Source organism: Oncorhynchus tshawytscha, linkage group LG28, assembly GCF_018296145.1.
Source record: "Oncorhynchus tshawytscha isolate Ot180627B linkage group LG28, Otsh_v2.0, whole genome shotgun sequence".
Lineage (NCBI taxonomy): Eukaryota > Metazoa > Chordata > Actinopteri > Salmoniformes > Salmonidae > Oncorhynchus > Oncorhynchus tshawytscha.
In genome coordinates this window covers 39,844,592-39,869,892 of record NC_056456.1, presented here as the reverse complement: position 1 = coordinate 39,869,892, position 25,301 = coordinate 39,844,592, and the positions used below count along the sequence as shown (strand labels likewise).

Genomic DNA, 25,301 nt, shown 5'->3' with positions numbered 1-25,301 from the left:
ACAAAAGAGATCTCAGAAGACCCAAGATTAAGAATTGTTGACTTGCATAAAGCTGGAAAGGGTTGCAAAAGTATCTCTAAAAGCCTTGATGTTCATCAGTGCACGGTAAGACAAATTGTCTATAAATGGAGAAAGTTCAGCACTGTTGTTACTCTCCCTAGGAGTGGCTGTCCTGCAAAGATGACTGCAAGAGCACAGCACAGAATGTTCAATGAGGTTAAGAAGAATCCTAGAGTGTCAGCTAAAGACTTACAGAAATCTCTGGAACATGCTAACATCTCTGTTGACGAGTCTCCGATACGTAAAACACTAAACAAGAATGGTGTTCATGGGACGATGCCACAGAAGAAGCCACTGCTGTTCAAAAAAAACATTGCTGCACGTCTGAAGTTTACAAAAGAGCACCTGGATGTTCCACAGCGCTACTGGCAAAATATTCTGAGGACAGATGAAACTAACGTAGAGTTTTTTGAAAGCAACACACAACACTATGTGTGGAGAAAAAAAGGCACAGCACACCAACATCAAAACCTCCTCCCAACTGTAAAGTATGATGAAGGGAGCATCATGGTTGGGTGCTGCTTTGCTGTCTCAGGGACAGCTTGCTATCATCGACAGAAAAAGGAATTCCTAAGTTTATCAAGACATTTTGCAGGAGAATGTTAGGCTACCTGTCTGCCAATTGAAGCTCAACAGAAGTTTGGTGATGCAACAGGACAACAAAACACAGAAGTAAATCAACAACAAAATGGCTTCAACAGAAGAACAGAAGAAAATACCCCTTCTGGCAGTCAGAGTCCTGACCTCAACCCGATTGAGATGCTGTGGCCCAAAGAGAGCGGTTCACACCAGACATCCCAAGAATATTGCTGAACTGAAACAGTTTTGTAAAGAGGAATGGTCCAAAATTCCTCCTGACGGTTGTGCAGGTCTGATCCACAACTACAGAACACGTTTGGTTGAGGTTATTGGTGCCAAAGGAGGATCAACCAGTTATTAAATCCAGGGGTTCACATACTTTTCCCACCCTGCACTGTGAATGTTTACACGGTGTGTTCAGTAAAGAAAACTGATAATTGTTTGAGTTATTAGTTTAAGCAGACTGTGTTTGACTATTGTTGTAACTTAGATGAAGATCAGATCAAATTTGATGACCAACTTCTGCAGAAAATTGGTCACATACTTTTTCTTCCCACTGTAGGTAACAATAAGTGGTAAACCTGAGCATAAACAAATAGACCATTAAATAGGTACCATTAAGTGGGCTCTCAATATACAGTGGCTTGCGAAAGTATTCACCCCCTTGGCATTTTTCCTATTTTGTTGCCTTATAACCTAGAATTAAAATGTATATTTTGGAGGTTTGTATCATTTGATTTACACAACATGCCGACCACCTTGAAGATGCAGAATATGTTTTATTGTGAAACAAACAAGAAATAAGACAAAAAAACGGAAAACTTGAGTGTGCATAACTATTCACCCCCCCCAAAGTCAATACTTTGTTAGAGACACCTTTTGCTGGGATTTCTGCCCATTCTTCAAGGCAAAACTGCTCCAGCTCCTTCAAGTGGGTTGGGTTCCGCTGGTGTGCAGGAATCTTTAAGTCATACCACATATTCTCAATTGGATTGAGGTCTGGGCTTTGACTAGGCCATTCCAAGACATTTAAATGTTTCCCCTTAAACTACTCAAACCACTTGAGTGTTGGTTTAGCAGTATGCTTAGGGTCATTGTCCTGCTGGATGGTGAACCTCCGTCCCAGTCTCCGTCTCAGTCCCATGGCCAAAATAGCTCAATTTTAGTCTCATCTGACCAGAGTACCTTTTTCCATATGTTTGGGGAGTCTACCAAATGCCTTTCGGCAACACCAAATGTGTTTGCTTATTTTATTCTTAAGGCAATGGCTTTTTTTCTGGCCACTCTTCCGTAAAGCCCAGGTCTGGAGTGCACGACTTAAAATGGTCCTATGGACAGACACTCCAATTTCCGCTGTGGAGCTTTGCAGCTCCTTCAGGGTTATCTTTGGTCTCTTTGTTGCCTCTCTGATTAATGCCCTCCTTGTCCGGTCTGTGAGTTTTGGTGGGCGGCCCTCTCTTGGCAGGTTTGTTGTGGTGCCATATTCTTTCCATTTTTTAATAATGGGTTTAATGGTGCTCCGTGGCATGTTCAAAGTTCTGGATATTTTTTTATAGTCCAACCCTGAACTATACTTCTCCACAAATTTGTCCCCGACCTGTTTGGAGAGCTCCTTGGTCTTCATGGTGCTGCTTGCTTGGTGGTGTGCCTTGCTTAGTGGTGTTGCAGACTCTGGGGCCTTTCAGAACAGGTGTATTTATACTGATATCATGTGACACTTAGATTGCACACAGGAGGACTTTATTTAACTAATTATGTAACTTCTGAAGGTAATTGGTTGCACCAGATCTTATTTAGGGGCTTCATAGCAAAGAAGGTGAATACATATACACTCACCACTTTATCATTTATTTTATATTTTATCTTTTAGAAACAAGTTATTTTTTTCATTACATTTCACCAATTTGGACAATTTTGTGTGTGTCCATTACATGAAATCCAAATAAAAATCTATTTAAATGACAGGTTGTTAATGCAACAAAATAGGAAAAGCGCCAAGGGGGATGAATACTTTTGCAAGGCACTTTAAGATGACATTATAAAGAGAAACCCAGGCCAAACCCAGGACAGACTCAGAACAGACCCAGGACGGACCCAGACCAGACCCAGGACAGACCCAGGACAGACCCAGAGGAGTCCCAGGACAGACCCAGAACAGAGCCGCCACTTTAAACTATGCCACTTTGTTTACATACTCATCTCATATGTATATACTGCACTCGATACCATCTACTGTATCTTGCCTATGCCGCTCTGTACCATCACTCATTCATATTTCTTTATGTACATATTCTTTATCCCTTTACACCTGTGTGTATAAGGTAGTAGTTTTGGAATTGCTAGGTTAGATTACTCGTTGGTTGTTACTGGATTGTCGGAACTAGAAGCACAAGCATTTCGCTACTCTCGCATTAACATCTGCTAACCATGTGTATGTGACAAATAAAATTACATTTGATTTGGACAGACCCAGACCAGACCCTGGAAAGACCCATACCAGACCCAGACCCAGGACAGACACAGGGGAGACCCAGGACAGACCCAGGGGAGTCCCAGGACAGACCCAGGCCAGACCCAGACCAGACCCAGGGCAGACCCAGGACAAACCCAGGCCGAAAGTGTGTTCCAAATAGCACCCTATTCCCTGTATAGTGCACTACTATAGACCAGAGCCCTATGGCACCCTATTCCCTACATAGTGCACTACTTTAGACCAGGGCCCTATGGCACCTTATTCCCTACATAGTGCACTACTTTAGACCAGAGCCCTATGGCACCTTATTCCCTACATAGTGCACTACTTTAGACCAGAGCCCTATGGCACCCTATTCCCTACATGGTGCACTACTTTAGACCAGGGGTCATAGGGTGCCATGTGGGACACAGACAAGGGTACTAACATTAGCAGACTGGATCAAGACAGGCAACTCCAGCACTATCAGGGTGGCCCACCACCAGAGAGGATACACGTCGAGATGACATTCAATTAAAGAGCCTAGCAGAACTACAGCTAACATCTGTCAGAACTTAGTTAAACTGTCTGGATCTCATTAGCTGTTCTCCGTCAGGCCTGACCAGTAAACCTTAATTGCAGTGTGTGTGTGTGTGTGTGTGTGTGTGTGTGTGTGTCGCGCTGGCTCCTAACAGCACTATCCAGCTTGGTGTTAGTTGACAACCCACTGAATGACAGGCAGGCACAGAAATACACTTGGTACTCTATACAGATATGCATGTTATCATAATAATAATCAGAGTGGCAGGTAGCCAGTGGTTAGGGCATTGGGCCAGTAACCGAAAGGTTGCTAGATCGAATCCCCTGAGCTGACAAGGTAAAAAGCTATAGTTCTGCCCCTTGAACAAGGCAGTTAACCCACTGTTCCTAGGCCGACATTGTAAATAAGAATTTGTTCTTAACTGACTAGCATAATTTAAAAAAAACATTATATTATGCTTCTGCCTTGCCAAAGTTGCCGAACTTCTTAATACCAATCTCTTTAACAAACCCACTGAATGACAGACAGCCATGGTACATACACAGACAACGTTTATACTGTAGATACATAGATGTTTGTACCTAATCATCATCATCAGGCACACGTCTACCTAAAGTCACCCTTATTAATGTCTTAATGAATGACAGCCAATACTCGTACTGTAAAAATACTCACACTGTAAATAGACTCTTACTGTAAAAATACTCTTACTGTAAAAAGACTCTTACTGTAATAATACTCTTACTGTGAAAATAACACTCACAGAAGTCTCTCTCTCTCTCTCTCTCTCTCTCTCTCTCTCTCTCTCTCTCTCATACATCTCTGTGATAGGGATTACAGTGAATGATTTACAGTATTGTCTGGTTCTGGTAAGGAAGAGGGAGTTTTGCCAAGGTAGCTTAACAATGATGAATTGATAGTGATAAAAATCAGCTTTAATATCTACTGTCGTAGTGTGTTTAGAGGCATTGTGTTCTGTACAGTGTGTAAACACAATGCTTTCTCAAGTGAAGTCCTGGGAAAACGACGACCATAACAACTTAAGTTGTCAGTGGACGAGCTGTAGAGATTTACCCATGCTGACCTGCTGACCAACTCTACCCAACTCTACCCTGTAGGGCGACTTGTAGCCGTTAATAGTGTCGGGCCAGTAACCGAAAGGCTGCTGGATCGAATTCCCAAGCTGAGAAGGTGAAAAGCTGTTGTTCTACCCAAGGCAGTGAACCCACTGTCCCCTGGGCATCTAAGACATGGATGTTGATTAAAGGAGCCAACCCCCTCTACCTCTCTGATTCAGAGGGGTTGGGTTAAATGTGGAAGACACATTTCAGTTTAAGGCATTCAGTTGTACTGACTAGGTATCCCCATTTCATTCAGTTGGACAACTGACTAGGTATCCCCCCTTTCATTCAGTTGGACAACTGACTAGGTATCCCCACTTTCATTCAGTTGTTCTGACTAGGTATCCCCCCTTTCATTCAGTTGGACAACTGACTAGGTATCCCCCCTTTCATTCAGTTGGACAACTGACTAGGTATCCCCACTTTCATTCAGTTGTACTGACTAGGTATCCCCCCTTTCATTCAGTTGTTCTGGCTAGGTATCCTCCTTTCATTCAGTTGTACTGCTACTACCACTACTACTACTACAGATGCTACTACTACTACCACTACTACTACTACAGATGCTACTACTACTACTACAGATGCTACTACTACTACCACTACTAATACTACTACTGCTGCTACTACTACTACTACTACTACTACTACTACTACTACTACTACTACTACTACTACAGATGCTACTACTACTACTACTACTACAGATGCTACTACTACTACTACTACTACTACTACTACTACTACCACTACTACTACTACAGATGCTACTACTACTACTACTACTACAACTACAGATGCCTACTACTACCACTACTACTACCACTACTACTACTACAGATGCTACTACTACTACTACTACTACTACCACTACTACTACTACAGATGCTACTACTACTACTACTACTACTATACAACAGATGCTACTACTACCACTACTACTACTACAGATGCTACTACTACTACCACTACTACTACTACAGATGCTACTACTACTACTACTACAACTACAGATGCTACTACTACTACCACTACTACTACCACTACTACTACTACAGATGCTACTACTACTACTACTACTACTACTACTACTACAGATGCTACTACTACCACTACTACTACTACAGATGCTACTACTACTACTACTACTACTACTACTACAGATGCTACTACTACTACTACTAGATGCTACTACTACTACTACTACAGATGCTACTACTACTACTACAGATGCTACTACTACCACTACTACTACTACAGATGCTACTACTACTACCACTACTACTACTACCACTACTACTACTACTACTACTACTACTACTACTACTACTACAGATGCTACTACTACCACTACTACTACTACCACTACTACTACTACTACTACTACTACTACAGATGCTACTACTACTACCACTACTACTACTGCTGCTGGACCAGTGAGTCAACAGGGGAATGAAGTTACGGCCAGGAGTCAGGACTTCCTCTTCTCTTCTCCTCCCCCTCTAGTCTGCTATCTGGTGAAAAACTCTGTTTTTAGAACACTTAGTCATCATGATGTAATGCTGATAGGAAGGCCATGGGGGATTAGGTGTGTGTGTGTGTGTGTGTGTGTGTGTGTGTGTGTGTGTGTGTGTGTGTGTGTGTGTGTGTGTGTGTGTGTGTGTGTGTGTGTGTGTGTGTGTGACCTTGAGACCAAATCCAAATCCGGAGTCATAGAGGTATAAATCAGTGTGTATGGGAGTTAGAGATACATACCGTTAAAACATATATATATATATATTTTTTTTTTATTATGACAGCTTTTATCCCCAGATTCCTTTTGGCATTTCATCACCATTCAAATACATGAAGAATAATAACAAAACTACTGGTTAGTATTTTGAAAATACAATTTTTCCTTCATGGTACAGTACAGTGTGTTCTCGTGTGGCTTGGTTGGTAGAGCATGACGTTTGCAATGTCAAGATTGTGGGTTCGTATCCCTACAACGGAGAACGACAATGTAAACTCTCACTACTGTAAGTCGCTCTGGATAAGAGAGTCTGCTAAATGAGTAAAGCGTGAAACGGTCAGACATTATGGTTGTCATCAGGGACCTCTGAGTGTTTCCATTCCTCACAGCCAGCTGCTAGCTTGGCTGACTGTGGGTCCAGGTGGGGTGCCAAGCTAAATACACGTGGATGAGAATAAAATATAGCCAGAACCATGATGGGAAATAGGACCCAGGCAGGCGACTGACTGAAACCTGGGTCACAGGAAAATACACACGCTCAAGTGCACGTACCGCCTCTATTTAACCAAACCACCTCTATTGAACCAAAACGCCTGTAATGAACCAAACCACCTCTATTGAACCAAAACGCCTCTATTTAACCAAACCACCTCTATTGAACCAAAATGCCTGTAATGAACCAAAACGCCTCTATTTAACCAAACCACCTCTATTGAACCAAAACGCCTGTAATGAACCAAAACGCCTCTTTTTAACCAAACCACCTCTATTGAACCAAAACGCCTCTATTTAACCAAACCACCTCTATTGAACCAAAACGCCTGTAATGAACCAAAACGCCTCTTTTTAACCAAACCACCTCTATTGAACCAAAATGCCTCTATTTAACCAAACCACCTCTATTTAACCAAACCACCTCCATTTAACCAAACCACCTCTATTTAACCAAACCACCTCTTTTGAACCAAAACACCTCTATTGAACCAAAACGCCTCTATTGAACCAAACCACCTCTATTGAACCAAAACGCCTCTATTGAACCAAACCACCTCTACTTAACCAAACCACCTCTATTTAACCAAACCACCTCAATTAAACAAACCACCTCAATTGAACCAAACCACCTCTATTACACTCACTGGAAACCAAATAGAGCCACACACAAAATGAGTATAGTAGCAAGGGTTGAACTTGGGTGACATTTTCTGTCTGCAAAAAGTGCCTCAACAGCTCAATATGTGGCATCTTCAGTCTAATGTCTCTAGAGTACTAGTCATTCAGGACATCACACTGAGCTGAGCTCTTACAGGATGTAAGACTACCCCAGAAGTCCCGACTGCCTTATTCTGTCCAATCAACTGTCACGACCCCCTTATTCTGTCCAATCAACTGTCACGACCCCCTTATTCTGTCCAATCAACTGTCACGACCCCATCATTCTGTCCAATCAACTGTCACGACCCCCTCATTCTGTCCAATCAACTGTCACGACCCCCTTATTCTGTCCAATCAACTGTCACGACCCCATCATTCTGTCCAATCAACTGTCACGACCCAATCATTCTGTCCAATCAACTGTAAAGACCCCCTTATTCTGTCCAAACAACTGTCACGACCCAATCATTCTGTCCAATCAACTGTCACGACCCCATCCTTCTGCCCGATCAACATTCCCGGTCTCATATCATTTTCTTTACTGCGTTACAATGTTTTTTCTGTATTATTATATATACTATACTATATACTATATTCTACATCTATATATTTGTATTATTATATATACTATACTATATACTATATTCTACATCTATATATTTGTATTATTATATATACTATACTATATACTATATTCTACATCTATATATTTTTGTACTTTTCAACTCTGCATTGTAAGGGCTCGTAAGCATCTCATCGTCTACCACTGCTGTATTTGGCGCATGTTGATGACACGTGACTAATAACATTTGATTTGATGACCCCATAATTCTGTCCAATCAACAGTAAAGGAGGGAGAAGCGGGGAGTCTGACTGATGCTCACCTGATCCCAGATCTATTGGTGTCACAGTCAACCCTTGTGACTAACGGAGAGTTCACACCATACAAGCAGCACTGGCCTAGCCACACTAGCTTTGCCCTGGGGAGGCAGGTAGCCTTGTGGTTCGAGCGTTGGGCAGAAGGTTTCTGGATTGAACACATGAGCTGACGAGGTAAAAATCGGTCATTCTACCCCTGAACAAGGCAGTTGACCCACTGTTCCCCTGAACAAGGCAGTTGACCCACTGTTCCCCTGAACAAGGCAGTTAACCCACTGTTCCCCTGAACAAGGCAGTTAACCCACTGTTCCCCTGAACAAGGCAGTTAACCCACTGTTCCCCTGAACAAGGCAGTTAACCCACTGTTCCCCTGAACAAGGCAGTTAACCCACTGTTCCCTGAACAAGGCAGTTAACCCACTGTTCCCCTGAACAAGGCAGTTAACCCACTGTTCCCCTGAACAAGGCAGCTAACCCACTGTTCCCCTGAACAAGGCAGTTAACCCACTGTTCCCCTGAACAAGGCAGTTAACCCACTGTTCCCCAAACAAGGCAGTTAACCCACTGTTCCCCTGAACAAGGCAGTTAACCCACTGTTCCCCTGAACAAGGCAGTTAACCCACTGTTCCCCTGAACAAGGCAGTTAACCCACTGTTCCCCTGAACAAGGCAGTTAACCCACTGTTCCCCTGAACAAGGCAGTTAACCCACTGTTCCCTGAACAAGGCAGTTAACCCACTGTTCACCTTAACAAGGCAGCTAATCCACTGTTCCCCTGAACAAGGCAGTTAACCCACTGTTCCCCTGAACAAGGCAGTTAACCCACTGTTCCCCTGAACAAGGCAGTTAACCCACTGTTCCCCTGAACAAGGCAGTTAACCCACTGTTCCCCTGAACAAGGCAGTTAACCCACTGTTCCCCTGAACAAGGCAGTTAACCCACTGTTCCCTGAACAAGGCAGTTAACCCACTGTTCCCCTGAACAAGGCAGTTAACCCACTGTTCCCCTGAACAAGGCAGCTAACCCACTGTTCCCTGAACAAGGCAGTTAACCCACTGTTCCCTGAACAAGGCAGTTAACCCACTGTTCCCTGAACAAGGCAGTTAACCCACTGTTCCCCTGAACAAGGCAGTTAACCCACTGTTCCCCTGAACAAGGCAGTTAACCCACTGTTCCCCTGAACAAGGCAGTTAACCCACTGTTCCCTGGGCGCCAAGACGTGGATGGTGATTAAGGCAGCCCCCGCACCACTCTGATTCAGAGGGGTTGGGTTAAATTCAGTTGAAGGCATTCAGTTGGACAACTGACTAGGTACCCCCATTTCCCTGTCCCCCATGTGGAAGCTAACAAGCAAGCTAGGTATCAATAGCCATTAGTCAGCCAATCCAGTAGAGGCTGGAAGCTATAGAGAGTTTCCCATTGGTCACACATCAGGATATCGCAGAGGATTGAAATAAAGTTCACCTTTCCCCAACTTTAGTTCAGCCCTGTTCATCTCCCTCGCCCGTGCTCGGGTCCCTCTCCGCTTCTCTCACTTTCCTTCCATTGAAAGTGTGATACAGCAGTATAGTGTGAACACACTGTATTGGCAAGTCATTTATAGAACACATTTTTACTTACAGAATTGTAACAGAATTGTCATGTCACACATGTAGACTGATCACAGATCGGTTGGTGTCACAGCCAACTGTTCTGACTAACAGAATTGTCATGTCGGGCCTCCCGAGTGGCGCAGTGGTCTGAGGCACCGCATAGCAGTGCTAGCTGTGCCACTAGAGATTCTGGGTTTGAGTTCAGGCTCTGCTGATAGCCTACCGGGACCGGGAGACCAATGGGGTGGCACGCAATTGGCCAAGCGTCGTCTGGGTTGGCGGAGGTTTGGCCAGCAGGGATTCCTTGTTCCATTGCACACTAGAGACTCCTGTGGCGGGCTGGGTGCAGTGCACACTGACGCGGTCGCCAAGTGTATGGTGTTTCCACCGACACATTGGTGTGGCTGGCTTCCGGATTAAGCGAGGATTGTGTCAAGAAGCAGTGCGGTTGGGTTGTGTTTCGGAGGACGCAAGGCTCTCGACCTTCGCCCCTCCCGAGTCAGTACAGGAGTTGCAGTGATGAGACAAGACTGTAACTACCAATTGGATTCCATGAAATTGGGGAGAAAAATGGGTAAAAAAATGTTTTTTAAAATAATTGTAATTTGACCAAACCTGCAGACTGGTCCCAGATCTGTTGGTACCACAGCCAACTGTTGTAACAAAATTGTAATGTCACACCTGTAGACTGGTCCCAGATCTGTTGGTGCCACAGCCAACTGTTGTAACAAAATTGTAATGTCACACCTGTAGACTGGTCCCAGATCTGTTTCTGGTTTAATGTTTAGGTACACTTACTTTTTCCTGGCGCAGAGTTGTGGGACGCTCTTAAAGGGGTACACACAAATGAACCATCATGAGTAAGGAACTATCAAAATCTATGTAAGATTTTCAAATAAACCCTATTTAATCTACTAAGCTTTTTTTAAATACTTACTTGGGGTGGCAGGTAGCCTAGTGGTTAGAGTGTTGGACTAGTAACTGAAAAGTTTGCAAGATCAAGTCTCCGAGCTGACAAGGTAAAAAATCTGTTGTTCTGGCCCTGAAACAAGGCAGTAAACCCTCTGTTCCAAGGCTGTCATTGAAAATAAGAATTTGTTCTTAACTGACTTACTCAGTTAAATAAATAAAGTTAAAATAAAACTTGAGGAGTGTATCCAGACCTCCAACCTCTGCTGACTCAGGTTGGTTGCCAAGGCAACCAATAAAAGGAACATTTGAGGCGCTCTTCATCAATTCAGTTGATCATTATAATGTACTTTAGATTTCATCATATCAGGAGTTTCTACCCTAACCATTATCCAAATGCCCAGCTTAAACAGACGACAATTTTGTTTAAATCCAAATACAGTGCTTTTGATCCAAACTGGGAACACGAAAACACTAAAAAGCTCAGAAAGAGACAAAAAGTTCAGAAACAGACAACAAGCTCAGAAACAAACAACAAAGCTCAGAAACAGACAACAAGCTCAGAAACAGACAACAAGCTCAGAAACAGACAAAAAAGCCCAGATAGACAGATTCCTGATTCGTCAAAACTGTGCAACGAATAGAAAGAACAAAAATCTAATAATCTTGATTTTAATATCTTCCAGATTTTCCCCAGATTTCATCAAACTCCGTCTTTGTGGGAGCAAGGAGCAGAGCGGAGTGAGAAAAACATTTATTTTCCATTATTGTGAGCAGACAGATGCCATGTGTAGATGGAATATTAATGCTACCTACTTCTTCCCAGCAGTCAGTGGTTCAGTCCAAAAATGCACCCTATTCCCTGTATAGTGCACTACTTTAGACCAGGGCCCTATGGCACCTTATTCCCTACATAGTGCACTACTTTTGACCAGGGCCCTATGGCACCTTATTCCCTACATAGTGCACTACTTTAGACAAAGGGCCCTATGGCACCTTATTCCCTACATAGTGCACTACTTTAGACCAGGGCCCTATGGCACCTTATTCCCTACATAGTGCACTACTTTTGACCAGGGCCCTATGGAGATCTGGTAGTGTGGGGTATAAGGTGCCCTATTCCCTACATAGTGCACTACTTCGACCAGGGCCCTATGGGGATCTGGTAGTGTGGGGTATAAGGCACCCTATTCCCTACATAGTGCACTACTTTGACTAGGGCCCTATATGATCTGGTAGTGTGGGGTATAAGGTGCCCTATTCCCTATATGATCTGGTAGTGTGGGGTATAAGGTGCCCTATTCCCTATATGATCTGGTAGTGTGGGGTACAAGGTGCCCTATTCCCTATATGATTTGGTAGTGTGGGGTATAAGGTGCCCTATTCCCTATATGATCTGGTAGTGTGGGGTATAAGGTGCCCTATTCCCTATATGATCTGGTAGTGTGGGGTATGAGGTGCCCTATTCCCTATATGATCTGGTAGTGTGGGGTATAAGGTGCCCTATTCCCTATATGATCTGGTAGTGTGGGGTATAAGGTGCCCCTTAGCACACACACCCAGTAACTCAATAAAACCAAATAATATTTAGGACTTTCTGCCCCCCTCTCTCCTTTCTTTTCTCCTCTGATACCCCTCTTCCACAAACTCTCTCCTTTCTTTTCTCCTCTGATACCCCTCTTCCACATATCCTGTGTGTGTGTGTGTGTGTGTGTGTGTGTGTGTGTGTGTGTGTGTGTGTGTGTGTCCTTCCCATCAGCAGCTCAAGGCATCTTGGACCATTACATCACAGTACAACTGGGGTCTGTTAGTCTGTTACCTCACAGTACTACTGGGGTCTGTTAGTCTGTTACATCACAGTACTACTGGGGTCTGTTAGTCTGTTACATCACAGTACTACTGGGGTCTGTTAGTCTGTTACATCACAGTACTACTGGGGTCTGTTAGTCTGTTAACTCACAGTACTACTGGGGTCTGTTAGTCTGCTACATCACAGTACTACTGGGGTCTGTTAGTCTGTTACCTCACAGTACTACTGGGGTCTTTTAGTCTGTTACATCACAGTACTACTGGGGTCTGTTAGTCCATTACATCACAGTACTACTGGGGTCTGTTAGTCTGTTACCTCACAGTACTACTGGGGTCTGTTAGTCTGTTACATCACAGTACTACTGGGGTCTGTTAGTCTGTTACCTCACAGTACTACTGGGGTCTGTTAGTCTGTTACATCACAGTACTACTGGGGTCTGTTAGTCTGTTACATCACAGTACTACTGGGGTCTGTTAGTCTGTTACCTCACAGTACTACTGGGGTCTGTTAGTCTGCTACATCACAATACTACTGGGGTCTGTTAGTCTGTTACCTCACAGTACTACTGGGGTCTGTTAGTCTGTTACCTCACAGTACTACTGGGGTCTGTTAGTCTGTTACCTCACAGTACTACTGGGGTCTGTTAGTCTGTTACCTCACAGTACTACTGGGGTCTGTTAGTCTGTTACATCATAGGAGAGGAGAGGAGAAATGCTTGTAGAGTGGTGAAAGATCCATCCCAGTTTATAGATACCATTTTAGACGGAATGTCCTGTGGATAGTTCCATAGTGATTCCATAGTCAGGACTCTCCTGCTTCAGGGAATTTGCTGACCTGCCCACTACCCTAACATACAGACAACCAACTACTAACAGATACAGAACCGACAACCCATCCATTAATGAATTATAGCATACAGGCTACATAACAGATGACGTCAGCTTCAGAACATCTCGTGGTTTTCATTTGAACGAGAGAGAAGAAGAGAAAGAAGAACAAACAAGCCGTTGGTTCGGAGGTCCAGTCTGGACTGGTTAGTTCAGTCAGTGGCAATATCACTAAAACAGCTGTGAGCAACGGGCCAACACAAAGCACACACTGACCACATTTTTCCCCAGCCTCAGCCTTTCTTCGCCTCCACTCTGCCCTGCCTCTATTCTCCTCTCCATTACAGATCTAACACCTGCTTATAAAATCAGCCCAGCAGCGGTGAGGCAGCCATATGCGGAACAGAACGGATGGGAGTCAAGTTTATACCTGCACGATAACACGTTCAAGTGCCTCAAATACTTCCATCTTGTTCCTAAGATAGTATAGTTCCCCTCAATACTGCCATCTTGTTCCTCAGATAGTACAGTTCCCCTAAACACTGCCATCTTGTTCCTCAGAGAGTATAGTTCCCCTCAATACTTCGATCATGTTTCTAATAGATTATTGTTCTCCTAAATACTGACATCTTGTTTATAATAGATTATTGTTCTCCTAAATACTGACATCTTGTTTATAATAGATTATTGTTCTCCTAAATACTGACATCTTGTTTCTAATAGATTCAGCATTTCACTGTAAGGTCTACTACACCTGTTGTATTCAGCATTTCACTGTAAGGTCTACCTACACCTGTTGTATTCAGCATTTCACTGTAAGGTCTACCTACACCTGTTGTATTCAGCATTTCACTGTAAGGTCTACCTACACCTGTTGTATTCAGCATTTCACCATAAGGTCTACTACACCTGTTGTATTTGGTGCATGTGACAAATAAAAAATGGATTTGATTTGTTATTGGTTAACGGATTAAGTTTGCTGGCCTCGTTTTCAACAGCTGCATTTGTGAACACTTGTCCACCTTGGAGGGACTGTGCTGCATGAGGTTTTGGCTAAATGGCTAAAAAAAACTCTGAGCCTCGATCTTCGGTCACCACACTACAACCAACACCGTTCTATTACAGGGGAATTTCACTCGGACTCTGACTTTCTCTGGCTGGTCATTAGCGTGCAGCTTGCATACAACAACAAAAAAATATATGAATCAACAAACCCAAGGCTATTCAAATTGAAGAGGGAAATGATTAGAGTTGAAAAAATAGCTCTCATCTCCGTCCAAAATGGCACCTCAGTAGATTTGCATTTAGGCGTTCCTGTAAGCAGGAAGTTGTCCTGCTGTGCATAATGAGGTAAAGAATGATGTCATATTGCTGAGTCTACTTTTAAGCACAATCATCTGGCAACAAAACACAAAAGCAGCGTTTCACTGTGTTCAACAATGACCTTCTATATCCTCCTATAAACAGGAAGAGAACAATATCTGGAGGAACCTGAAGGTTAATAACGAGTCTATACTCTCTTGGGCGGTATTTAGATTTACTACTCTCTTAGAAATATGGAAGTATTAAGGGGAACCATACTCTCATAGAAACAAGATGGCAGTATTTAGGGGAACTATATTCTCTTAGAAACAAGATGGCAGTATTTAGGGGAACTATATTCTCTTAGAAACAAGATGGCAGTATTTAGGGGAACTATATTCTCTTAGAAACAAGATGGCAGTATTTAGGGGAACTATATTCTCTTAGAAACAAGATGGCAGTATTTAGGGGAACTATATTCTTTTAGAAACAAGATGGCAGTATTTAGGGGAACTATATTCTTTTAGAAACAAGATGGCAGTATTTAGGGGAACTATATTCTTTTAGAAACAAGATGGCAGTATTTAGGGGAATTATACTCTCTGAGGAACAAAGATATGAATCAACAAACCCTATTAAAGTTGAAGTGGAAATGATTACAGATGAAGAAATAGCTCTCATCTCTGTCCAAAATGGCACCACATTCTTTATATAGTGCATTTCAGGCCCTGGTTAAAAGTAGTGTACTATATAGGGTATAGGGTGCCAGTTGGGACCGTCTTCCAACGTGCGAACCGGGTCTCCCCCTGGCACAAACAAAATCATTTTCTCTTCTCATTGTTTCTAAACAGAGGAAAAAGAGGCCAAATTGCTCTATAATTCCACTCAGTTTAACATAATTTACATTTAAACAAAGAACACCCACATCACGCCGAACCTGGCCTCGGGACAGTTTAAAATAAAAAATATCTGTGGTGGGGAGAGTCCCAATGCTAATTAGCTAAATGCTAACCCTTCATTTCTACTGTATGGTTAAGTGCAGAAATAGCTGGCTAGCTGTCCATACATGTAGGCAACATATTTTCAGTTTAGTGTTTCACTCTCAATACCAAGACAGGTACTTTGACAGTCTGACAGACGGGGGCCTTGTCAGCTAGTGTATCATACTGTAGGTATATAGCATGTCGCTCATAGTTTCCCTAGACCTCTCAACTACCCGTCTGTGGTAAAGCTGGGTTAAGAGAAAAGGAGAAAGATCAGATGTCTATTATTAGGAGTAATTCGTGCTATACTGGTGGTCCATTTGCGAATATCATTAAATAATCCAAGCTACATCAAGGCTTTTCTTCAAGCTGGGTGCACAGCTAAGGTATATTGTCAGACCTTCAGTATTATCAAGTCAAGAGTAATGAGAGCTATACTGGTCAATTTGCTCTTTAAATGTATGTTAGGATTGGAATACTTCTTGGATGTATGTTAGGATTGGAATACTTCTTGGATGTATGTTAGGATTGGATCTCGTGGAATACTTCTTGGATGTATGTTAGGATTGGAATACTTCTTGGATGTATGTTAGGATTGGATCTCGTGGAATACTTCTTGGGTGCTTCTGAGTTATATCGTTCAGGCCATAATCATCGTTTTACCAATTAAATTCAGAATTCCTATTTCTTGACATTCTCAGGTTTTGCACCCCATGAGTCCCCTTGTCCTCTAGTGACTCAAAATAAAGACATTTTGTAGTAGTAAAACTGACAGTTACTCAGTGACAATATTATTCATGACTGAAAACTCTCAGCACTTTCTATGTCACAAACAACCTCCATGGCAAAAATGAATTATACTTAATATGCTCCCTCATATCATTTTCTTATTTCACACTTCTATGGAGACTTTCTTCTCAATTCCTCTTTTAGGGGAAAAAAACTCATTTAAAGTCATACACAAGTGGCATTTTCCCTTGACACAGTCCAGGGCTCTATCCAAGTGCAGAAAGCCAAGTACTGTTGTTATATAGTCCATAAAACCATTTATGAAAGAATTGTATGAAAGTCAAATAAAGAAACTGGTTTCTGAAGACAAATTAACTTTACGACTCCTAACGTTACTCACTGCCAGTAGACTCCAATGCATGCTGAATAATAGTATCATTGAGACCAATTGTTACGCAGTTATGCCTCCAATAAGATCCATCCACATTCATCTACTGTATGTCAGTGATCACCAAGGCATTCCTAGTCGATCGCCAAACATTTGACTTATTTTGCGCTGTTGGCGGTAGGTGCACTTGATTCAGCAGCCCTAGTGATGAAGGTAGAACTCAGCTGGCCCAGAGAGCATATCAAGTGCACCTACAGGCCGCTGGCCAATGAGATAGCTCAGATCACTGTATCCGTACAGTTTCCTCACGCCAAAGAAGAATCGGACGCACGGCGAAGTTGCTGCTTTGAGATGTAAAAACTATTGAAACCATGACTAGAGAGAGACTCAACGAATACAACAAAGAGCTGCTGTTTTTATGAGTTAGTTCATGTTTAAGTTGTTATTCAGCACTGTCAATACATTGTTCAACACTTTTATGAGACATAAAATACATACAAAATCTCCCTACTTCCACTCATGCTACAACCAGCACTGCAGCTGCATACAATGAGTAAAGCAAAGTGTTCTGATACACTTGTGTTGTTATTATTAGTGGCTTGTGTCTTATTTAATATCGAGGAATGTTTCACTTTCTCTGGTCACAGCAGTAACAAAATGAATTGGTGCATGAGGCAGAAAGAATGCAGTGCGACTTGAGTTTCACCATCAGCTGGAAGACTGTGTCCCCTTTTCCCTTTACGGAGGGAGGGAGAGCGGAGGGACAGTGAGTCGGGGGAGAGGCAGCCTCGCCTCTGCTCCCTCCCTCCCCTCAGACTGACCATCAGATGCAGGCCGTCAGTCCAGTAGAAAAAACGAGTAATACAACAAAATATATATATCATTTCAAAATGGTCTCAGAAGAACAACATTGGCAGGGCAATTTAAGTATAACCAATATGCAGTGATAATGTATTGGACCTATAGCCTACTGCACAAACCTCATTGATACAGAGCTGTTTTTAATTGGTTCATGTTGCATAGGCTTGTGTTTTTTAAGTCATGTTTAAAAGAAATCTGAGGGGTAGATCTCGGCTTGCATTTTGACATTTTGCATTTTGACATCATGTTCCCAGCTGAATCAGAAAATTGACCACTGACCTACATCATGTTCCCAGCTGAATCAGAAAATTGACCACTGACCTACATCATGTTCCCAGCTGAATCAGAAAATTGACCACTGACCTACATCATGTTCCCAGCTGAATCAGAAAATTGACCACTGACCTACATCATGTTCCCAGCTGAATCAGAAAATTGACCACTGACCTACATCATGTTTCCCAGCTGAATCAGAAAATTGACCAAAATTCTTCTCAACTTTGTCCAGTACAATATTAAACATTTTCCAATTTTATTGTACCTTTATTTAACCAAGCAAGTCAGTTAAGAACAAATTCTTATTTTCAATGATGGCCAAGGAACAGTGGGTTAAACTGCCTGTTCAGGGGCAGAAGGACAGATTTGTACCTTGGGGGTTTGAACTTACAACCTTCCAGTTACTAGTCCAACATTCTAACCACTAGGCTACCCTGCCGCCTCCATATGGAGGACATTCCCCATGTAGCAGGGCTCCAGACTAACATTTTCCCCTGGTGCCACTAAGTTTTTCAGTTGGTGGCACCAGCCCATGATTTTGGTCGCACCAATTTGTTTTTGCAGCATCACGCAATAGAACAAATGAGTAGGCTTCTCATCTTCTCAAGTCATTCACAGCTTCGTGCCCTGACCGTAGAGAGCTTTTTATGTCTCTATTTTTGGGCTGGTCAGGGTGTGATTTGGGCAGTCTATGTTCTTTTTCTATGTGTTTGTATTTCTTTGTTTTGGCTGGGTGTGGTTCTCAATCAGGGACAGCTGTCTATCGTTGTCTCTGATTGAGAACCATACTTAGGTAGCTTTTCCCCACAGGGTTTTTGTGGGTAGTTGTTTTCCGTATCAGTGTTTGCACCTTACGGGACTGTTTCGGTTTCATTTATTCTCTTGTTATTTTTGTATTTAGTGTTCAGTTCAATAAATAATATGAACACTTACCACGCTGCAGCTTGGTCCACACCTTCTTCATACGACGACCGTTACACGTGCAACCTAAGTCATGTATTGTCGGTAGACAATTGTTGTTATAATTTACTGTTACCTCAGACATTCCTTAGACACAAGAGGTATGTGGCAGGGTCTACAGTCAATCACGGATTACAAAAAGAAAACTAGCCCCGTCGCGGACCAGGATGTCTTGCTCCCAGACAGACTAAATAACTTCTTTGCTCGCTTTGAGGACAATACAGTGGCACTGACACTGCCCGCTACCAAAACCTGCGAACACTCCTTCACTGCAGCCGACGTGAGTAAAACATTTAAACATGTTAACCCTCGCAAGGCTGCAGGCCCAGCCGCGTCCTCAGAGCATGCACAGACCAGCTGGCTGGTGTGTTTACGGACATATTCAATCAATCCTTATCCCAGTCTGCTGTCCCCACATGCTTCAAGAGGGCCACCATTGTTCCTGTTCCCAACAAAGCTAAGGTAACTGAGCTAAATGACTACCGCCCCATAGCACTCACTTCTGTCATCAAGTGCTTTGAGAAACTAGTCAAGGACCATATCAACTCCAGCCTAACTGACACCCTAGACCCACTCCAATTTGCTTACCGCCCCAATAGGTCCACAGACGACGCAATCGCAACCACACTGCACACTGCCCTATCCCATCTGGACAAGAGGAATACCTATGTAAGAATGCTGTTCATCGACTACAGCTCAGCATTTAACACCATAGTACCCTCCAAACTCGTCATCAAGCTCGAGAGCCTGGGTCTCGACCCCGCCCTGTGCAATTTGGTCCTGGATAGGTAACAATACCTCCACCCCGCTGATCCTCAACACTGGGGCCCCACAAGGGTGCATTCTGAGCCCTCTCCTGTACTCCCTGTTCACCCACGACTGCGTGGCCATGCACGCCTCCAACTCAATCATCAAGTTTGCGGACGACACTACAGTGGTAGGCTTGATTACCAACAACGATGAGACGGTCTACAGGGAGGAGGTGAGGGCCCTCGGAGTGTGGTGTCAGGAAAATAACCTCACACTCAACATCAACAAAACAAAACAAAGGAGATGATCGTGGACTTCATGAAACAGCAGAGGGAGCACCCCACTATCCACATCGACAGGACAGTAGTGGAGAGGGTAGAAAGTTTTAAGTTCCTAGGCGTACACATCACGGACAAACTGAATTGGTCCACCCACACAGACACCGTGGTGAAGAAGGCGCAGCAGCGCCTCATCAAGGACAACAACCACCCGAGCCACTGCCTGTTCACCCTGCTATCATCCAGAAGGCGAGGTCAGTACAGGTGCATCAAAGCAGGGACCGAGAGACTGAAAAACAGCTTCTATCTCAAGGGCATCAGACTGTTAAACAGCCACCAGTAACATTGAGTTGCTGCCAACATACTGACTCAACTCCAGACACTTTAATAATGGAAAATGTATGTAAAAAATGTATCACTAGCCACTTTTAACAATGCCACTTAATATAATGTTTACATACCCTACATTACTCATCTCATATGTATATCCTGTACTCTATACAATCTACTGCATCTTGCCATCTTTATGTAATACATGTATCACTAGCCATTCTGTACCATCACTCATTCATATATTCTTATGTACATATTCTTCATCCCTTTACACTTGTGTGTAGCTGTTGTGAAATGAAAGGGGGGATACCTAGTCAGTACAACTGAATGACAGGGGGGATACCTAGTCAGTACAATTGAATGAAAGGGGGGATACCTAGTCAGTACAACAGAATGAAAGGGGGGATACCTAGTCAGTACAACTGAATGAAAGGGGGATACCTAGTCAGTACAACTGAAATGAAAGGGGGATACCTAGTCAGTACAACTGAATGAAAGGGGGCTCCTAGTCAGTACAACTGAATGAAAGGGGGGTACCTAGTCAGTACAACTGAATGAAAGGGGGATACCTAGTCAGTACAACTGAATGAAAGGGGGATACCTAGTCAGTACAACTGAATGAAAGGGGGGGATACCTAGTCAGTACAACTGAATGAACGTTCATATGATGTCCCAAAATGTGTGTTGTGGGACAGGGCGGCCGAGCCTATTTCGGGAATGAAAGCTTTTACTTTTCAGGGTATACTATTATGTATGCTGCAAAAGGGGGATACCTAGTCAGTTGTACAACTGAATGCCTTCAACTGAAATGTGTCTTCTGCATTTAACCCAACCCCTCTGAATCAGAGAGGTGCGGGGGGGGGCTGACTTAATCCACTTTACAATTTGACCGACTCATGGTTTTAGCCTCCTAAGACGAATGAATGTGCATCCTGCCCCGATGCAACCAATACATTCTAACTCCCACCACCTGGTGTCAAAGGGTCGCAAAATGCAACTAAATGGTGGCCATCTGGAGCCCTGGTTAGTAGGCTTTTCCCCCTTCAATGAAAAAGACCTCCATCTTTACAATCAACAGTAGCCTAGGCCGAGGCTCCTCTCTCGCTTTCTCTGTCTCCTCAGCAGCCCCGGAATTCTTTTTCCAGATACAATTTTATCGTCCAAAAGCCAGAAATTACCGGGTAACCGAAACCATTTTCCCAAGTGGCTTTCCATAGCCTCCTTACACACACCACGCTGCGCTCTGTCCATAGTGCTGACACAGCACAGCGGAATTACAGATTTTGCGCCAACCTGTCAATCAATCATTTGAACCTTTTTTTGTGATTTTTATATAGGGACTAAGCCCCGTTTTTGCCCCGGGTACAGGCCTGACCCAAAAAGACAGCAATCCAACATTTGCTGCACACTATCCATACATAAAATCAACAACACTGTGGCACAGTAAGCAACGGCCAATGTCCTTAGAATTTTCACACAATTTCACAGTATTGTTACAACCTCATAGTGTGGAAATATATATAAAAAGACAGGAAAATCACGTTTTGGACTACACTGGGCCTTTAATGTTCTTACCTCAAAAACTTCTTCATCCAGGATCCTGGTTCCAAAGACAACGATGCCGTCAGTGTTGATGGCCGACCCGTCGCTCCTCTTCAGTGGCCTGCTCAGCTTCTTCTTACAATCCACAATGATGGTCACACTCTTCTTCTCCACACTGATGGCCACGCGATGCCATCTACACATGGACAGAGTAGGACGTGGGTTAGAGATATATGAGAGATTTGGAGGAGAACATGAAACGTATGTGGTGTATTTGTTGATGTTGAATGGTAAAACCTGAGCACAGGTTGGACATTTACAATATGGTATTAGTTAGAGATGATCTACCGTCTGGTATAGTCAGAGATGATCCACCGTCTGGTATTAGTCAGAGATGATCTACAGTCTGGTATAGTCAGAGATGATCTACCGTCTGGTATTAGTCAGAGATGATCTACCGTCTGGTTTTAGTCCGAGATGATCTACCGTCTGGTATTAGTCAGAGATGATCTACCGTCTGGTTTTAGTCCGAGATGATCTACCGTCTGGTATTAGTCAGAGATGATCTACCGTCTGGTATTAGTCAGAGATGATCTACCGTCTGGTATAGTCAGAGATGATCCACCGTCTGGTATTAGTCAGAGATGATCTACAGTCTGGTATAGTCAGAGATGATATACCGTCTGGTATTAGTCAGAGATGATCTACCGTCTGGTTTTAGTCCGAGATGATCTACCGTCTGGTATTAGTCAGAGATGATCTACCGTCTGGTATAGTCAGAGATGATCTACAGTCTGGTATAGTCAGAGATGATCTACAGTCTGGTATAGTCAGAGATGATCTACCGTCTGGTATAGTCAGAGATGATCTACAGTCTGGTATAGTCAGAGATGATCTACCGTCTGGTATAGTCAGATGATCTACCGTCTGATATAGTCAGAGATGATCTACGGTCTGGTATAGTCATATGATCTACCGTCTCATATAGTCAGAGATGATCTACGGTCTGGTATAGTCAGAGATGATCTACACTCTGGTATAGTCAGAGATGATCTACAGTCTGGTATAGTCAGAGATGATCTACCGCCTGGTATAGTCAGAGATGATCTACCATCTCATATAGTCAGAGATGATCTACAGTCTGGTATAGTCAGAGATGATCTACCATCTGGTATAGTCAGAGATTATCTACCGCCTGGTATAGTCAGAGATGATCTACAGTCTGGTATAGTCAGAGATGATCTACAGTCTGGTATAGTCAGAGATGATCTACCGTCTGGTATAGTCAGAGATTATCTACCATCTGGTATAGTCAGAGATTATCTACCATCTCATATAGTCAGAGATTATCTACCATCTGGTATAGTCAGAGATTATCTACCATCTCATATAGTCAGAGATGATCTACAGTCTGGTATAGTCAGAGATGATCTACCGTCTGGTATAGTCAGAGATTATCTACCATCTGGTATAGTCAGAGATGATCTACAGTCTGGTATAGTCAGAGAGATGCCAACAGATTTAAAACTTAAAACTAGGTTGTTCTTGTTGAAGATAATTTGATCTTCTCAGAAAAATTCCTCGCTAAACAAACAATAAAACAATAAAATACAGTAATTGAAACAGGCTAACTCTACTTTACAAGTTTTGGAAAACAGATAAATCAACGACAGACATTCAAGTTACATACCAATGCAACGCTTCATTTCACTGTAGACAATTGTATCAGACACGTTTTTGCAAAATGTTTCAAATTAGCAAAGAGTTCACAGTCAGAATATCAATGTTACAGTTAGGTAATTTATGAAGCTCAAACTCTTTTATTTGGATAGTTAACTACACATCAACAACACAGACAGCTGTAAATAATTTGGCAAAAACGATTTGTAATTAAAACCCTGCCAAATAATTGGGTTACTCAAAAAAAAAAATACAGCCACATCCCACAGTTATATTCCTTATGTTTTCAATAACTAGACAATGAAGCATATCAATATAATAATTGTGCATTTTCAGTGATTTGTTTGGGTCTGCTTAGAAGCCTTAAATACGTTCTTGAGATTTCCGAACACTTAGATCTTGTAAGCCCATCTTGTAAAACATAGCTTATTGCATGGAGTATGTCTGCAGGAAGAACTCAATTTTGTCACAGACCCTCTCAGAAACATCTTGCCGTCCTCCATACAACATGGCACACATCTGAGCATCTTCTAAGATTCAGTCAAACTTCAGTTACCCTGACCTCAGAAACATCTTGCTGAATACTGTCAACCCATGTTTATCCTGGACTCCAATCAAGTTGTAACATAAATAGAAACAGGATGCACCTGAGCTCTGTTGAGTCTCAACTAAGCATTTGCAAAACTGCATGATGGGTTATTGTGTGTAGATAGCAGGACATTTAAAAAAAAAATTAAAACAATTTTAGAATAAGGCGATGAGCATCTTCTAACTTCTCGTAGATTCAGTCAAACTTCAGTTACTTACCTGAGTAAAGAGAAATCCTAATACTAACCCAAACAGCGCCTCACCTTACCCCAACACTTATCCTGTCCGTAACATAAAATACCTTGCTCTGTGATACGGTAGTGATGAGTTACTCAGGTGTCTCAGACTTCACTTACTTGCCATCAGCGAGGTTGATGGATCTGAACAGTGGGTAATCCTCTGGGGAAGGTTTCCCATGTTGGTCTTCATACAGGAAGACAGGGGAGCGTCCCACCTCCACACCCAGCTGCTGGACCCCCTGCTCGTTATACACAGACAGCAAGAAGGACTGGCTCCCTGCCTTGGGCTTGATGGTGAACATCACTGAGAAGTCCTCTGGGAACACTCCTCCTGGTGAAAGAAGAAAAATAAGAGAGAAGTTCATTTATTCATCTGATTGGTTAAAGAGGTTCATTTATTCATCTGATTGGTTAGAGAGGTTCATTTATTAATCTGATTAGATAGAGAGGTTAATTTATTCATCTGATTGGATAGAGAGGTTAATTTATTCATCTGATTGGTTAGAGAGGTTAATTTATTCATCTGATTAGTTAGAGAGGTTAATTTATTCATCTGATTGGTTAGAGAGGTTAATTTATTCATCTGATTAGTTAGAGAGGTTAATTTATTCATCTGATTGGTTAGAGAGGTTAATTTATTCATTTGATTAGATAGAGAGGTTAATTTATTCATCTGATTGGTTAGAGAGGTTAATTTATTCATCTGATTAGTTAGAGGTTAATTTATTCATCCGATT

At 42.7% G+C, this 25,301-nt stretch overlaps 1 protein-coding gene across 1 annotated transcript in view; it reads right to left on the bottom strand.

The window, feature by feature from the left end:
* Nucleotides 1-25,301, bottom strand: part of LOC112226415 (collagen alpha-1(XI) chain) — a 200,433-nt gene that overhangs the window by 137,698 nt on the left and 37,434 nt on the right. The window contains exons 3-4 of the mRNA XM_042308330.1: nucleotides 24,682-24,895; nucleotides 22,091-22,253 (exon numbers count right to left, since the gene is read on the bottom strand). Of these exons, the coding sequence (XP_042164264.1) occupies nucleotides 22,091-22,253; nucleotides 24,682-24,895 (377 nt within the window). The remainder of the gene's footprint in view (nucleotides 1-22,090; nucleotides 22,254-24,681; nucleotides 24,896-25,301) is intronic.